This window comes from Mauremys mutica, chromosome 12 (assembly GCF_020497125.1).
Source record: "Mauremys mutica isolate MM-2020 ecotype Southern chromosome 12, ASM2049712v1, whole genome shotgun sequence".
NCBI classification, from domain to species: domain Eukaryota; kingdom Metazoa; phylum Chordata; order Testudines; family Geoemydidae; genus Mauremys; species Mauremys mutica.
The window spans coordinates 80,485,939-80,502,830 of NC_059083.1; the positions used below are offsets into that span (position 1 = coordinate 80,485,939).

Genomic DNA, 16,892 nt, shown 5'->3' on the forward strand with positions numbered 1-16,892 from the left:
TGGGGGGGCGGGAGAGGCGGAGGGTCCCCGGCCCCATAGCCCCTGCTGGGGGGGCGGGAGAGGCGGGGGGTCCCCGGCCCCATAGCCCCTGCTGGGGGGGCGGGAGAGGCGGAGGGTCCCCGGCCCCATAGCCCCTGCTGGGGGGGCGGGAGAGGCGGGGGGTCCCCGGCCCCATAGCCCCTGCTGGGGGGGCGGGAGAGGCGGAGGGACCCCGGCCCCATAGCCCCTGTGGGGAGACCCCGGCCCCATAGCCCCTGCTGGGGGGGCGGGAGAGGCGGAGGGATCCCGGCTCCAGAGCCCCTGCAGGGGGTAACAGGCTGTGTCCAGGCCTTGAGCCCTCCAGAAATTTTTTAAACTCCCATGTTTTAAAATCACCTCTGGGGACCCTGAATGCCCGAGTCACCTAGGGGAGGGTCACCATCCCACCAACGGCTTTGCAGCCCCCCTTTCTCTAGTGTAGGGGGAGCTCAGGGTTAGTCTCCAGGAGAGAGGGACTGTAACAGGGTCCCAAGCTCCTCTCTGCTGCTGGAGCATCTTTATAAGGCCTGGAGTCTTTAGTTGGCTTTTTCTCTCAAGCTCTCTCCACCCCCCCCCCCCCCCCCAAAATAGATGCTGGGAAAATAGCCCTAAATACAGGTGTCCCCAGCAGTGTGACAGCTGGAAGTTCAGGCAGGTAAGGAACCCCCTTTGTATTCTTATTCATCCCCTTTGGTTGGTTTGTGCATGCAGGTACCTGGGTGTGAAGTTTTGCCAACACACTTTTAGTTTTACTTTTTAATGTCTAGCGCGTTTTTTCCTCTGGCTGGGGATGTGAAAGGAGCAATCCTGGCCCAATGCAAACCTGACCTGCCACTGCACCTGAGAGGGGTCTGGCATAGGAAGAGGAGCTTTTGGAATAAGAATGCTGATGTTATAGCGCAGTGGTTCTCAAGCTTTTGTATTGGTGACTCCTTTTGCACAGCAAGTCTGAATACGGCCACCCTTAAATTAAAAACACATTTTTTTTAATATTTAACACTATTATGAATGCAGGAGGCAAAATGGGGTTTTGGGGGTGAAGGCTGACAGCTCATGATCCCCCCCCATGTAATAACCCCCAGTTTGAGAACCCCTGTTACAGCGCTTCAGCTAATGGACAGTTACAGTCAAGTGGCCTTCAGATGGCAGAGCAGGCTTTGCTAACAGGTGGTTACTTTATAACACTCAAAAGTGTATTGGGCACTTCATAATACAAATAAGGAGACATGGTCCCTGCCTCGAAGGGTTTACAGTATACAGCCCTAATCCTGAAATCGCTTCTGCTATACCTGTGTGGAACCTGGAGCAAACCTTCTGATTGTATTAGTTTTTGTATACATTTAAGTATACATTTCCCTGATCAAATATGTACCCAACTCCCAAGCCCAGCACTAGCTGAGACTGTGACCCATCTTCCTGGTGTGAGCTTGGTGGTTTCCATAGAGAGCTTTTTGTTTGTTCTTATTTCTTGTGCCAAGGGAATTGCAAATGTCTTTGGAAAGAGCTTACATACGTATGTGATGTGAGGCCAGATAGTTTTCCCCTTTCTCTCTAAGAATTGAAGCTTTCTGCAGTTCCAGCTGCTTCCCAGGACATGTATTACTATTTAAAGAAATAAAACAACATAGCCGAGTAATTGTGAAACTGCTTTAAGGCCATGGAGGTGGGAATGGAGCCAGTGTGGTCCTTGGGAGCTGGGCTTTGCTATGCAAAAGGAAGAAAGGGGCAGAATTATGTACCGCTTTGGCTGTTAAGGTTGGAGGGTGCAGTGTGTTAATTTGGCCTCACACTCCCTCAAAACCTTCTTTGAAAGGACACGACCTCCGTGCATTCCTGGCTAGAAGTGAGTGACAAAAGTTGTGTTAATTCGTGCATCTCACAACCCTTCTCAACGCACTCCAGTTGCAACTTGTAAAATCTGAATGAAGGGAGTTTGAGGTGAGGGATGGTGTCTGAACTGAAAGAACCCTCTTGGACACAGTATGGTATAGTGGGGTGAGCCTCAGCTTCCCAATCTGTCACATGGGGACAGTAATACATGGCTGCCTGACACAGATGGGTCTGGGGATTAGTTAGGCCAAAATACCAAGGAAGTGGCCACTGATTTTGGGTACCTTAAATTTTGGGAGTCTAACTTGAGACATGCTGGATCTGACCTTCAAAGGTGCTGAGTGCCCACAAACCCAGTTGAAGATGCTGAGAGCTGCAGATGCTTAGCAAATCAGGCCTAAGGTGCCTGAAGTTCAAAAAGCTTAGGCTACTCCTGAAAATGTTGGCATGGGTGCTTAGCAAGTACTCACAGGTGCAGGGAGCCAGGCCAAGCAGGGTGTGAGCTGGTGGATATTCAGCCCCTGTGCATTTGGGCTGTTGGGGGGAAAGCTGAGAGGCAGAAGACTTATCCTGTCACTGAGCCGTGTAGGTGCCTCTCACTTGTCACCTGACCCTAGTTGTACTCTTCTGTGCTTCATCTCATCTCAATCCACTGCAGTTCAATCCACCCCAAAATGAAAAGCACCCGCAGCAGTTCCTCATTCCAAGCCGTCAATGCCAATAGCTTGGACCTGAGTCTAACGGGCCTCCCACTGCAAGTCTTGCGGCGGCCGAGCAGCGCCTCTCCAGCTAAGCACGTCGCTCGTTCCATCTCCGTCATCACCGAGAGCAAGGCCAGAAGGAACGCTCCGGTGAGTACTGCGTCTGTGGGGTGCTTTCACCCAAACCCTCCCATCACCAGGAGAACCTGGGCAGACATTTCAGACTCTTGATACACTTCTATTCTCCAGGGGTTGCTGAGTGTTTTACTTCGTCCCCTGGGACATGCATTCCCCTTGCTTTTGCTCTCTGAGCAGAAGTTAGGTGTGTGCTTTGGGATGGGGGATCCACGAAGGGCCTGTTGCTGTTTTATGAAGCACCATTGCGATGCATTTTTATTGTAGAATTCCCTAGTTCTTTGGGAGGAATTTGCTTTGCTGAGTCCATCCTGGCATTCTGTGCCCATGCTTCTCTTTAGAGAGTTATTGTTGGGTTTTGTAACACACTACTGGGGATACCCAGAGCTCTGAGCCGCTGTGTTCCCTCTCTGCCTTTGCAAGAGTGAGCTTTGCTGGCAAATTAGACCGTGTGTCAGCTCCCTGCCATGCCAGCTTGTCTTCCTCACCAGCAAACTCCTCAGGGCTCTCCCAGCCCAGACCTCGCCAGCAGGTAACATAACAATCAGTGAACTCCAGCCCCCAGGTGCCTCAGAGAGATTTCTTGGCAGTGCACAGCCCCTACCCCGGTGCTTTCACAGAAGGCATTCAGTATGCTGCTCTGTTAGAGTCAGACCATCACAGCTTATCAGTATAACTGAGGTAAATATTCCCGTCCCTTCAATCACAGCACCGAAGGGGGTTATAGTAAAAGTAAAACAAGTTAATTAACGAGAGAGCATGGGTTAAGTGATACCAAGTAAAAGAGAGAAAGTGTGAGATGGTTACAAGCAAATGAAAGTGAAAACACACATCTCAGGGTCTGAAACTTAATCTAGCAAGATACAGTCTTTGTTCAAGATGGTTTCTTTTACCCCCCGTCTCCTTTCGAGCTTTTAACTGGCTGGCCTGGGCAGGACCTATCACAGAGCAAATCACTTGGTTTCTTTTTGCCTGAGGTGAAGGATAAAGGTGGAGTCTCTCTCTGTTCCTTATATCGCCAAAGGGATTTCTTCATCTTACCAGGCAGGGAGGCCTCTGAGGACCCAGTCTCCTGCATCTGTCGAGGGTGCAGGTCCCATGTTAATTTCTGTCTCTTGAGCTCAGGAACAGGATAACCCCCTGCTCGTTTAGCTGGATAGTTTTGTTTACTGCTAATGTGTAAATTGAGGTAAACCCACATTCCTTTGCGTAGGACAGACCCATTTATCCCCTTTACCTTGACTAGGCTGCCTTGTCTTCACCATCATACAGAGAGAATTTGTAACTTCACATATAAGGTCAACACATGCCTCTGATCATGAGATTAATATCCAGTGTGGTGTTAGCTTTCATAAGACACCTCACAAGGCGTATTTTGTACAAATAGGATTGTCGTAATGTGTAGGGTGTGGAGACGGGGGGTCTCGGTCACAGATTTCACTTTCTCCTGTGCAGGAAGATGCAGGACTTGGCTGCTCCAGAGCCATTAACAATCTCCGGAGATCCAATAGTACCACCCAGGTCAACCAGCAGGTGAACGGTGCTTTCCGGTAAGGGCTAAAAAAATACCCACCCATCCTGTTCACTAAACAGTGAGGAAACCCTCTGCTTCATGGTCTTGTTAGGCTACCTGGTCAGTGTCTGAGTTCCAGGCACTTCACTTGGGGGAACATGGGGTTAGAATCCAAGGGAGATAGGAAGTGTAATTCTGTGGGCCTGAAACCTCTTTCAGAAATGAGCCTCAAATAAACTGGATGCCATATTAATTCCAATAGGCACTGTTGCCCATGCTAACAGGGGCGGCTCTCGCTTTTTTGCCGCCCCAAGCAAGGCACTCAGGCAGCCTTCGGCAGCGTGCGTGCGGGAGTTTCCTGGTCCCACGGATTTGGCAGATTTTGCCGAATTGCTGCCGAACCCGCAGGACCAGCGGACCCCCTTCAGGCAAGCTGCCGAAGGCTGCCTGACTGCCGCCCTTGCAGGGACTGGCAGGGCACCCCCCGCGGCTTGCCGCCCCAGGCACTTGCTTGGAGCGCTGGTGCCTGGAGCCGCCACTGCATGCTAATAATCCAACCTGTGCTTCCTAGCACTCATAAGCCACCATACAATAGCAAATCATTGTGCTTGCAAGGTGGACAAGGCAGGGAGGGGGACAGCTGACCTGTTGAATTCACCAAATCTACTTCCCAACCTTGTGGTGCTCAGACACTACTGAGGTAGGGGCCTCATAAATAGGTAGGTGGATTTCTTCAGCTCTCAAAGGGGAGAGAGCATCTGGTATTACTACAGGAGAGAAGAAACTACTGTCAACTGCTGTGACCTCCCTGGGGCCTGCCTCACTCCTCTTGTCTTGCAAGGGGCAGGAGAGCATTATTCTGCTATTTCAGACTCTTGACTGTCTCTGATTGGGAAGAACCGTGTCTCCTTTTTGAATGAAATTTGCCCCCAGCCCATGGGATCCTGCTGCTCCTTCACTCTTTGTCACTCTTAGGGACGTAAAATGCAGAATTGGGAGAGGGAGGCAAAGGGGAGCTATAGGAATGAAAGAAACGAATGCCACGTCTCTTCCAGCTTCAGGCTCTAATATTTTATACCGTGCTTCTCATCTTGGGCCTCTCCTACACGTTCTAAAGGCTGATTACTTGATCAGCATGAAGGGAGGAGCTGAACATCAGAGTGTAAGAGTGGGATATGCGGGGGTCTCTGGACATCCTGTTCCTAGGAACTGATGCACAGTGAAGGTTTGCTTCTCTTGCTGCTGCTGGTTCTCTTAAAAGCTAGGCCTCCCCCACCTCCAGGAATGCATTGTTAAATGCTGAAGGGAAATTCTTTTGTGTGTAGAATAGTAGATGAACTGGGGATTTAAGTCCCAGTCTACTTAGAGAATAGTTCTCTTATATGCCAGTTGACACAGACCAGAGTCCTGATACAGCTGGCGCCTCAGACTAGTGTGCTGTTTGTGAGGCTCTTCACAAAGTTTCCAGGTTAATCAGGCCTTTCCACAAGGGCTTGCTTGGGGAGGTCGTTTGTTCCCATGTTCTGAGTTGTAATCAGCTCTTCCTTATAAGCCTGATTTTTGCCTCCTCACTGAAGGCCCTCTGCCCTTCAAATTTTGCATCGTGGCTGGTGGATAGAGGAGGAGTCCTTGTCAATTTTAGGCAGAAGAGAGAGACCATTTCTGAAAGATGAGAGCTTGAATAAACAGGCTTACTTCTTTGGCAAATTCTTGAAACGCTCTTTTTGCCACTTTGTAGCTCAGAAATTATGAGCCCTGGTTTAGTTGCAAGTTCTTAGCAGGAGGTGGAGCACAGGTCTGTGCTGAGCTGGGGCTGCTCACTGCTGAGTTAGAAATGGGAGAATGTTTGGGGTGCAGCGGACTGTGAAATCTGCTGGACTCTGCGAGGTTTGCAAAAGCTTTGACAGACTGCGAAGTTTATCAACAGACTGACTGGCTTTAGAAGCATAACCAGACTCTGTGTACGCATGGATCTCAGGTACTATGAGAATGGCGGATGCTGTGCTCATGTGCTTCCCACTCTCTGAAGGTTTCTTTATGGCCAAGCTTTAATTCTGGGTGTTTGGTTTTCAGGCTTTTTTTTTCCAAAAAGCTGCATTCAGTGAAGGATTTCCCCCCCTTGAGTTATTGCTAGGAATGTACAGCCTTTGCTCCAAGTTATAGGAACACACACATCCTCACATACACTGCTCCACGCTTTCCACCTCTCCAGGAATCACAAAGCACTTTACACACTCTTGTTAATTCTCAAAACACCCCTGCGAGTGGGATATTCTCCCCATTCGAGATGTCAGTGATTTTCCACAGGTCATGTGGCAAGTCATTGATAGAACCCAGGAGTCCTGACTCTCAGTCCCTGCTGTGCCACTCACTCATACTCCTTCCCATAATATAACATCTCTTTACATGGGCCTTTGAAATATACAGCACTATGTATGAGCTAATTCTGTATGGAACCAATGACTACATAACGACACCCTCTTCCTGCAAAGCTCTTTTACTTCCTGTTTTGGATAACAGGTGCCAGGTGAGTCTTGGCTTTTTCAGGCCAGCTCTATGGATTAGTGTCAGATTGTGCCGATTTGTGAAGAGCAGGGCACCCAATAGCCTCCCCTGGCACCATAGATGCAGCCCTTGAAGGAGAAACCCCCAGGGCATCGCTGTTGTTTCTGCATTTGAGGTTTCTGAAAAGGATTTTTTTCATTCCTTATCTTTCTTGGGATGTCCTTCTTTCGGGAACACAGTGCTGAGCAGCCTGGAGACTTCTTGACCTTCTTTGACAGCAGCTCTGGGGGAAGAAAAAAGCTGGCAAGTCTGAGCAAAACCTCCCCAGAAAAGAGAACCACATGGAATATCCTGGTAAGGGAGACAGCCTATTTTGACTGCTGTGGGCAGCATTACACTCCCCATACTCATGAGTAGCCCATTGACTTCAAGTTAATGGGGCAAGCCACATGCTTCAGTCTTTGATCGGTTCTCTCTGTATAGGGGTACATTTCCAGCTTGGTGCTGCTGTGATTGAACACCCTGATATCCTGCCCATTAGATCTGCAGCACAAATGGTTAACAAGGCAGCCTACTGCCACGTGGGTGCTCCCTGGCCTGTGTTAGACTGTGGGTCTGTTTTTCTGGCCCACTGGCTGTTGGTCCCTGGTGTCTGATGTGAAGCCTGGAGGAATGCAAATAGACCTTTCAGACCACGTGGATGGTGGGACAGTGAATCTTTCTGGGAGACACTGGCCCTTGCAGGAAGACCACATTCCCCGGGGAGGGTTTATAATACACACTGACTGAGTGCACTCATACTTCTGCTTAATGCCACGGTAGGATGATCAGCCCAGGGTCTTCCCGATCCCATCCAGCACCCGCAGCTCCAGCACGCTGGAGTCCCCAGCAGGCATGAGGAAGAAAGAAACCACTGTGCTGCTGGCACCCAACTTCACTGCCAATAACAGGTAAGAGAGGTAGCAGCACAGGGCCGGGACGGTTCACCCCTCTTCTTTAGACGTGGAGCTAAAACCAGGAAAAGGAGGTGGTGATATGAGTCAGCTGAGAATGAGATGTGAACGGCTATCTAGAGCCCCACGCGCGTTATTTATAGTGAATACATGGGATTTCACAGCCCAGGGGGCTGGAGCTCACCATCTAAACGAACTGCACCGCGATAGCTAAGGGTCAGATGCAACAGGGGGCTGATGGCATCTGAGCAGAGATTAGTCATGGAAGGTTGGGCTGGAGAGGAGACCTTTGAAGGTTGCTTAGTGCCCAGGAAGAGAGATGCTGCTCTAGATTTAGCAGAGGGAATGAATGAAGTGTGAATCCAGGAGTAGAAGGAGCAGGGAAAGGCAGCAGCTGTTAGAAGGCAGGGGGTGGAGCTGCACAGGTGAGGATGAGGAGGCTGAACCTGGTGTTGAAGAGGCAGGAAGCTGACAGAGGGGTTTGAGGAGAACATGGCAGGAGAGGAAGATGGCTTTAGCGGCAATGTTTTGGGTAGAGTAGCTCCAGTGCACTGGGTACGAAGCTCCTTCCTCACTCGTTAACTAGAGAGTACAGTGGCTCCACTTGCTCTAGAGTGCAGGAGTCCTGTGCTGCAGGTGACTAGATGGTATAGGAAATATGTACAGAGGGTTTTGCAATGCAGCATTTGAAACTCCCTCCTTTCCCATGCTGCAAAAGGCAAGGCTTACGCCAGACCAACACATTGAAAAAGCTGGGACGAGCAGACTCAAAGCCACAGGCTCTTGGCTGCAGTCCCATGTTAGCACATTTCCTGCGCTAAGGGGATGCGTGTGTAGCTCTCTGCGTAATGCTGTGCACCCGCTGGGGAGGAGTACATTCTGGGTGACAAGTGCATTTCTAGGAGCGGCCTTCTGGGCAGCAGTGCACTGGGTAACAATGCCTGAAAGCCTAAGAGAAGCTGTGAGTATTTGGGGTGCTGGGGAAACAGTACGGAGTTATCTTAAGAGCCCATTTCTGTGCTCTGATCCAGCCAGTCCTAATGTCTCATTCTTCTCTCCACACAAGGAGTAACAAAGGGGCCATGGGCAACTGCGTGACCACCATGGTGCATAACAACTACTCCACCACAGACAAGGCCTCCACGCCGAAAAGTTCCAACCAGGCAGCAACTTCCCTCAAGTACGTATGGGTGAACGCTCTGCTGGGGGGACAGGCCTGGACTGGGTGACCAGACCCTGGCTTGCACCATACGCTCAGGAGCGGTTTAGACACATGAGAAAGGATGTGTCTTAAAACGTGTCACCTCCTAAGTGTGGCTGATATTGCTAGCTGACAGCCCAGTCTCCTTCAGTGCAGGCCCTTAGCTGCGTCATGCCAGACGACTGCTAGCAGCTCTGATAGAATGTTCCCAGACCTGTCCGTGGACCTCCAGGCACCTCCTGAGGGCTCAGAACTGGTCCAGCCCTTGAACTGAGGGTGTGTGTGAGACATGGCGAAGGGAGGGGGCTCCTCTTTGAAACACTGAGTGTTTGACTCTCCGTTCAGCTCCTAAAGCCCTAGTCACTCTTTACAAATGGAGTTTCATTGTGCTTGCCTGAACAGCGCAGGTGCTCGCAGAGATCTAGCAACCCAGGACTCCTGGTTATATTCTCAGCTGTTCCACTGACTCGCTGTATGGCCATAGGCAAATGCCTTCTCCTCTGTGAAGGTTTCCTGACCTCTTGAAATGTGCTTTCGTCCCTTGGGTGCCGGTCCCTGGCAAAGGGCGAAGCCCAAGAGCAGTTACTTGTCCAGCAAGAGGTTTGGGTTTTATGCAGAGTGAGACGGTTCTGGGTGCCCATGGGTCTGGCTGGTGGGCACAGCAAAGCGCCTTTTACGGTCCTGTGCACTGGGCCAGCCCGCTGGGTGGATGTGGCATTCAGAAGGATGGCCCTAGACAGTCTCCTCCTCTCTCTTAGCAACATGATCAAGGCGACCTCGAATGAGGACAGTGAGAGCAGCAGCTTCAAGAAGTCTCAGAAGAACTTTTCCAGCAACAACATAATGCCCCACAACAACAGCAGCAGCCTGCTGAAGAGGAAGGAGGTGACGGAGGAGGAGGCAGAGAGGTGAGGCAGGGAGCGGAACGGAAAGGTGGGGGGAGGGGGAGTTTTCAGGCAGGGTGGGAGAAGTTCGGGGCTAATGGAGGGGGAGAAGGGAATGCCAGGGCTGGGGGAGGCAATGGACAGTGTCAAGGCAGATTGCAGAGGGCATGGGGAAGTGGAACTGGGATACAGCACAGAAGCTGGGAGAGGGAGCAGGTTTTGTCCAGTAACATATTCGGACGTTCATATTCTGTGGGTTTGTCTGTGGGCCAGATCCTCAGCTTGTAGAAATCGGCATATCTCCATTAACTTCAATGGAGCTACATCGATTTAGTCCTGCCTACGGTTTGAGTCTATGCTTTCAGACTCTCTGTGAGCTTGTGTGGTCTGATCGTACAGGAAGAGTTAGGTGGACCTTGGGTCTGATGCAGTATGGCCGTTCTTCTGACTAATCTCCCCAGAAACAACTGTCCCCATGTGGGCATGTCCATCTGAACGGCGAGACCATGTGAGGGAGGTGGTCAGTAGTGCCTCAGGCTGTGGGTGTGTCGTCTCTGCCCGTGTGCTTGCAGCAGTCTCATTGAGCCGCCTCTTTCCCTTGTAGGTTCATTCATCAGGTTAACCTGGCAGCTGTGACCATCCAGCGCTGGTACCGACGCCACTCGCAGAGGCACAAGATGGGCGCAGCCGCTCTCGGGCACTTGTTGGCTTCCAAGAGAGAGGTCTGTCACAGACAGGGCTCCTGGGTATTCACTCGGAGCCAACTCCTCAGTCCAGCACAGCCTTGTGTGACGCTGGCATGCTGCTGCCCTTGGAAACAGGAAAAGTAGTTCCCCTCTGGCCACCAAGCCACCCAGCTGAGAACTGGACGGGGTCTGATATGTAGCCAGAGGGATGTGTTGAGAGGCATTAGGCCCCTCCAGGCTCATGGAGCCAGAGAAGGGCCCAGGCATCGAACTCAGGTGGCTCATGTGGCAGCTCAGAGCACCGCTGGCCTGGGTGTTTGGATGGCGACATCCATGGGAATTTAGTTCCTCTGAAAACCAGGCCACAAGCCCCTTGCGTCAGCCTCTGAGTGGTCTCTCCAAGTGTCATTCCCTTCCCCTGGCGTAGCTGCAAACAGCCACTTGATTGGCAGTAACAGCAGTAGCTCCTGTTGAAGGCTCCAGTCCTCCTCCTCCAGTGTCAGGTTACTGGGCACGCGTAACGTCTAGGGCAGTGATGTCCTTTGTTGGCGTGTTGTGCTCCATTGGCAATAACTGGCACCTTAGGAAGTGATGCATCATCTGCAGCTTTTTATATTTCTTTGTATTTAATTATTTATCTAACTAGGGGAAAAAACCCATAGCTCTTGCATGTGTGATTCTATTTTTAAGCCTGTCTCATCAGTGATTTCAAACCCAGCCAGCAGATAATTGCTTTTAGTGTTTCATAAACATGCACCCTCGGGTGAAACCTCTCTGGGCGCAGAGTCTCTGAAAAGAGAGGGTTGGGGCAGGAAACTTTCTGGGTTTGGGGCAACCCAGACAGGAGGGAAATGTAGTTTGTTTGCATCTCTTTGCTATGGGCAGCGAATGCTGGCGAGGAGCATCCATAGTTCTCAATAACGTCCATCTGTGCTTCTGTGAAGGAAAGGCAGCAGCCGCGAATGGAGGAGGGGAACGTCCTGGACTTGCAGCGGAAGAAGGATGAGGAGAGACGGAGAATCCGGGAGGAAAAGGCCCAGCTGGCCCGGCGAGCTGCTATCCAGGTAATGGTGGGGCCAGTGGGCTCTGAGCAATGGGTGGGTCAGTTTGTTTGGCTTACCTACGCAGGAGCCATCTTTAATGTGGGGTGGGGGGAGCAAGGGCGGGGAGGGGTAGTTCTCCGCCTTCACAAGGGCTTCATGTGGCGTAGCTGGGGGAAGAGTTGGGGGGATGCTGGGCAGCTCAGTGTGGGGTGGGATACAGCACCTCTGCCATGGCCAGCCTGGAGTCTCCTGCCGTTCGGCCGATCCCAGTCTAGCTCTTGGATAACAACCGTCCGCATCCGAACTGGCAGCCCCTGCAGAGAGGCCACGGCTCCGTGGGCCACAGCGACAGGGCTCCGCTCTTGGGAGGAGCAGGTCCCCACAGGGCAGGTTGACGCGCACTGGCAGGGAGCATTGGCTTTGCTGCTGCACATGCAGTGTCTGTCCTATGTATCGTGCCCTCGTTGCTGCGCTGTCGGAGCATCTCGCAGTCTGTACCGTGGTTACTCCCGCCCTGCGCAGGACGGCTCGGTCTCCGGGGGCTGCCGATGCAGCATGGACATGTTCATTTTTAAGTGATGTCCTCGGTCTTGCTGGATGGGATTGTCATCTCATTAACCCTTCAGTGCCTGCTGTGCTCACTAGCATCTCCCAGTGCTCAAGCTGTCACCCTCTGCCCCCAGCCATTGATCACACAAACTGAGTGGTGCAGGGGCTCAGCAGCATGGGCAGAGGGGGGCCTTGTGCCAGGCAGGATGCTGACGGACAGTCCCCTGTTACAGGAGCTTCAACAGAAACGAGCCCAAAAGGCCTCTGATGCTAAGCGCCTCGCGGAGGAGGAGCTGGTGCTGTTGAAGGAGAGCAGACGGGTTGGAAGGAAAAAACCCACCAAACCGGCCTCTGTGAAGAACATCAGTCCCGCCAACAGCATCGTCAAAGCCAATAATGCAGGTGAGAATCTCCCCAAGACCTTCGGGCCGTAGCTCCCTGTGCACCTCTCGCCAGCGGCCGAGGGCCAGGGCAGCAGGGTACTGGGGCTTGGAAGCCGAAAGGAGGGCCAGGGCTCTTGGGCTGCTGTAAAGCAGTGAATGCTGCTTTGATTCCCACAGATGCAAATTTCCGTGCAGCAGCTGCCGAGCCCGAAGAAATGTGCCCTCCAGGGCTCGGTTCGGGTACTGGACAGGATAACGTGGCAGAGGACAAACCGCAGGTGGGCTCAGCTCTTCTCTCCAGTCACTGGGGCTTTCGAAAGCTCAGGCACTGGATTTGGCTCTCCCTCCTCTCCCCTCCCCTCCCTCCCTCCAGACCCTTTCAGTCCAGTGAGGCTCAGTGCGGAGCAGCAGGTGCTCAGCCCTTTGCTCAACTGGCCCAGGGCTCGGTGCTGAAGAGGCTTGCAGGAGAGCATGGAGAATGGCCCCACTGCCGAGAAAGCTGTGACTGTGCGTTGGGCCTTTCTCGAGTCAAAGGGCTACTGATCTCCCTGTTCTGCATCAGGCCACACTGAGCCCCCTGCCTTCTGTGGCTATTTAACACCCGGATTACAAGCTGGGCAGGCCCTGTAAACCATTCTACCATGCGTGGGCTTTCCCTCAAGTCCTCCCACCCCTTCTTCCCTAGGATGTGAACTCCAGAGAGCTGGCCAGTGAGGAGCTGCAGACAGGGGTCACTGCGACCAGCAGAGCCCAGTCCAAGGTCACCCTCAGTGAGCTTCTGGACACCCTCAAACTGCTGGAGGAGGAGCCGGAGCTGATGCCCCAACCTAAGCTCTACAAGAAAGACAAATATGCCTGGATAGATGGGGTAACGTCAGGGCTCAGGGTTGGGTAAGACCATCCCCTAGACACAGCTGGGCAAGGAGGCTTCCCTCCCAGGGCTCGCTTGCTGCTGCCACGCAGTCAGAGACGGGATGACAAGTTAATGCCTGTGAAATGCCACCGTTTCAGACTGTGCCTCTGGGAGTGTCAGTCGGGGACAAGGTGGAATTTGGCCTGGCTGGGGAACTGAAGCATGTTCCCCGCCTCCCAGGAGCAGCAGGGCCTTGCTAAAACCCTTCTCTCAGCCAGGCTGCGCTTGTCCAGGGAGAATTCCTGCCGACATGGAGTGTGAGCATGTCCATATGAGGACTGGCCATTAGGGGGCGATGGAAGAACTCGGTTCCATTGGTGACAGCTGATTGTTCACCCACTGCCTTGCCTCCCAAGCAGTCCCCGCTCTCTGCTGTGCTAGGGCATGGCACTGCTCCCTGCAGGTTGCTGGGTCCATGAATGCGACACATCTTCTCCCTGGGCAGGAGGCCGACTCAAATTCCCTGACTGCTGATAACCTGGAGAAGTTTGGAAAGCTGAACCATTGCCCCGGCGTCCCTGGGGACGGGGCTCTGCTCTCCGAAGCCAAGCTCCAGAGCATCATCACCTTCCTGGATGAGATGGAGAAGTCGGAGCAGGAGCGGCCCAGATCCGCTGCCTCTGCCACTCAGCAGGAGGTGAGCAGCAGGGCAGTGTGTTAGACTAGCACCTAGACTACGTGTTAAATAGGAGCCTGCCCTCTGGCTGTTCCACTCTGAAGCTGCTGTGGAACAGAAGAAGATGGGGCCAGTGTAATGGAGATTGAAATGGATCCGTCGACATCCTCGCTGGGAAAAGGGAAGCCACCGAGGCCTTAGGACCATGTTCCACTACATCTTGCTCTCTTGACTCCTACAGAATGCTCTGGGGAGGCAGAGTCTCTAAAAGGCCTGGCCTTGGGCAAGGGCGGGTTGGGGTGTGGCTTTTGGAGGCCAGAAAGGGAATACAACATCTGCTGTCTCCATTCCAGAGGTTAGCGAGAGACCTGTCCTGTAGGTGAGGGCTGGGGTTCCAGAGCCCATTTGAGAGGCCTAACAGTACAGTGGCTGAGTCCCTCCTGCCTCTGGACACCTGGGGGTGGATGGTGGTGGGAATGAGCTGGGGGGAAGAGGGGGTCTCCTGGTCCTACACTGAGCTGGTTTCTTCTCCCAGGGGCTCTTGTCGGAAGAGGAGGTGGCCCACCTGGAGCAAGCTTCAGCCGTAGCAACAGAGGTGACCAGCTCCATCATGAGGCTGAAACTGGAGGTGGAGGAGAAGAAGCGAGCCATCACCCTGCTGCAGACCGCGCTGGTGGGTAGCCCAGACACTCAGCAGCAGTGGGAACCAGAGCTGGCCTTCAGGGCTGGCCTGCACTCTCTACCATCTGAGAGGGCAACTGTACCACCCCCTGCACCAAAGGGCGAGCATTTTGCCAGGCTAAATTCCCATGGCAAGTTAGGGACAGATCCTCTCCATCACGGTGCCAAGCTATCGTGGAGGAACCAGAGGGATGGATCCTGAGCTGACGTGGGCTGAGCCATTGGCAGTGGTCTGGGAAAGCCCAGCTCGGGGGCTGGGCAATCCCTTCCCGCCATGGTGCGCTCACCCTCACTCTCCTTGTCCACAAGATGCCCAGTCAGGTGGGAACTTCTGAGCCTTCTCTGTACTGCCAAAGTGCCCGACAGAGTCAGTGACCCTAATGGGAGCTGGTTGAGTCCTGGCCACGCTCCTGATCCAGCCTGCAACTCTTCAGGAAAGGGAAGGGCACTAGCATGCCAGGACTGCTGGCCCCACCTGCCCAGTCTGTGCTCTGCTCCCTTTCTCTCCTCCCCACCCACTCACACTGGGACCTGGCAGCCCCAGGAGGCTAGAATGGGAGCCTTCAACCCCAGTCAAGCTGAACCTAGTGGGCAGGCACCATTCCTGGTCTCTGCCCTCTCTGTGCCCTGGTCATGCCAGCCCCGGCTCCCTGTGGGCAGCTCCCCCTAATGTCCTGTGGTTATTTCCCCTGCGCCTGACAGGCACAACAGCGGGAACTGACCGTGCGGCATGTCAAAGAGACGGAGAAGGAGCTTAGCCACCAGCTCCAGCTGCAGAGAGAGCAGTACGAGGCTGCAATCCAGAGACACCTGGCCTTCATCGACCAGGTAATCTCCCCTCCCGGGTGGGACGCTTTCGAATCACGAAGCCAGGAGCCCCCTCCTCGCACCCCTCCAATGATCCTTCCTGAAGCATTGGGAGTCTGCTCCAGTTACAAACTCCTTCCAAAGGCCCTTGTGCCTGGGGGTGAGGGGGGCGGGGCCCTGCTTCCCATTCTCCAGCAAGGGGCTGCCTGGTGGGGAGGGAGCAGGTTCTATACCAGCCTTCGGGGTAGTTAGCTGGCAGAGCATCCTTTAACTTCCCAAGGACCTGCAGTGGAGTCAGTGCCCACGACGTGGGTGCTGGGTCCCGAGCGGGGTGACCTAACCTTCCCCACCCTCTCTCTCAGCTGATTGACGATAAGAAGGTTCTGAGTGAGAAGTGCGAGGCTGTGGTGGCAGAGCTGAAGCAGGTGGACCAGAAATACACCAAGAAGATTTCCCAAATGCAGGAGCAGCATGAGCTGGTGAGAAGGTGTAGAGGAGGGAGGGAGGGATGGCTGGGGGGTGGGAAGTGCAGAGACGAGACTTGCTCTGAGACCATCACAGCGGAGTGCAAGCGGAGGCAGAACATAGTGTCTCCTCTCCAATCTGGGGGCTTTCTTAGGTCCTGACTACCTCTGCTGATGAAAGGGAGAGAGCACAGCTTCCCCCAGTCTGAGTCTAGCTGGCAAGCCAGAGGAGGCGGGAAGCACGTCGTTCCCAGGTAGAGGCTTCCATCCTGACTGACTGGGGCTGCTGCATTACATTCGAGCCCTGCCTGGCCGGGCAGACTGGAATTAGAGCCGGGCTCGCAATGGAAAGCCGTTGGTGTCAGATTGCTGAGGACGGCCTGTTTCCCAACTGAAGCCAGGCTGCGGAGGTGACGCCCCAAGCCCGCTGGGCAGTGCCGGGTGAGGCCTTACTCCAGTGGAGAGGGATGCTAGGCACCAGAACAAACCTGCCTCTGCAGAAGAATTTCTCACGGTGGCTTTGGATCCTGTAAAGAGGGGCTTGTTCCCAGGCTGGAAATGCGCAGGGCCTGAGGGTAATGTGGGTTGGGGAACCCTAGGAGTGAGCGATGGCAAAGGGCCTCTGAGAGCTCAGCTTGTTTCCCCTTCCCGCCGCGCTCCATCCCTCGGCGGGATGCTGCCTCGTCGGGCGGAACGCTCATCCTGCGTTTCCCTTTGCCCGGGTTTTACTCATGACTCAGTCCCTGTGCGCTGGTCAGACAGAGCAGCAACCCATCTCCTCGCCTTGCTCAGAGGGAGTTTGGATCTGTTCTCGTCAGCCAGTCTCAGCAGCTCTGAACTGACTCCTTGGCGAGGGTGCCCGACCCTCCCACGCACACTGACAACTGGCCTCCTGCACCTCCTGCTATTGTGCTCTTAGCTCCCTGCCAACGAACCCCAGTCCTGACCTGTCGCACCTCCTGCTGTTTATTTCCTAGCCCTGCATGGAGCGGAGACAGCCGTTAGCATCA

General features: G+C 53.6%; 1 protein-coding gene across 2 annotated transcripts in view; it reads left to right on the forward strand.

Annotated features, from left to right (window-relative positions):
- The window catches only part of CEP131 (centrosomal protein 131), a 28,600-nt gene that overhangs the window by 310 nt on the left and 11,398 nt on the right, over nucleotides 1-16,892 (forward strand). Inside the window, exons 2-17 of one of the 2 annotated variants that reach the window (XM_044983394.1) lie at nucleotides 610-673; nucleotides 2,497-2,699; nucleotides 4,140-4,234; nucleotides 6,942-7,056; nucleotides 7,525-7,652; nucleotides 8,722-8,835; nucleotides 9,615-9,764; nucleotides 10,345-10,462; nucleotides 11,371-11,490; nucleotides 12,252-12,420; nucleotides 12,579-12,679; nucleotides 13,087-13,269; nucleotides 13,760-13,951; nucleotides 14,466-14,603; nucleotides 15,314-15,439; nucleotides 15,781-15,897. In XM_044983394.1, the coding sequence (XP_044839329.1) occupies nucleotides 2,523-2,699; nucleotides 4,140-4,234; nucleotides 6,942-7,056; nucleotides 7,525-7,652; nucleotides 8,722-8,835; nucleotides 9,615-9,764; nucleotides 10,345-10,462; nucleotides 11,371-11,490; nucleotides 12,252-12,420; nucleotides 12,579-12,679; nucleotides 13,087-13,269; nucleotides 13,760-13,951; nucleotides 14,466-14,603; nucleotides 15,314-15,439; nucleotides 15,781-15,897 (2,043 nt within the window). In that variant the 5' untranslated portion in view covers nucleotides 610-673; nucleotides 2,497-2,522. The remainder of the gene's footprint in view (nucleotides 1-609; nucleotides 674-2,496; nucleotides 2,700-4,139; nucleotides 4,235-6,941; nucleotides 7,057-7,524; nucleotides 7,653-8,721; nucleotides 8,836-9,614; nucleotides 9,765-10,344; nucleotides 10,463-11,370; nucleotides 11,491-12,251; nucleotides 12,421-12,578; nucleotides 12,680-13,086; nucleotides 13,270-13,759; nucleotides 13,952-14,465; nucleotides 14,604-15,313; nucleotides 15,440-15,780; nucleotides 15,898-16,892) is intronic. The other variant, XM_044983392.1, reaches the window with a different exon arrangement.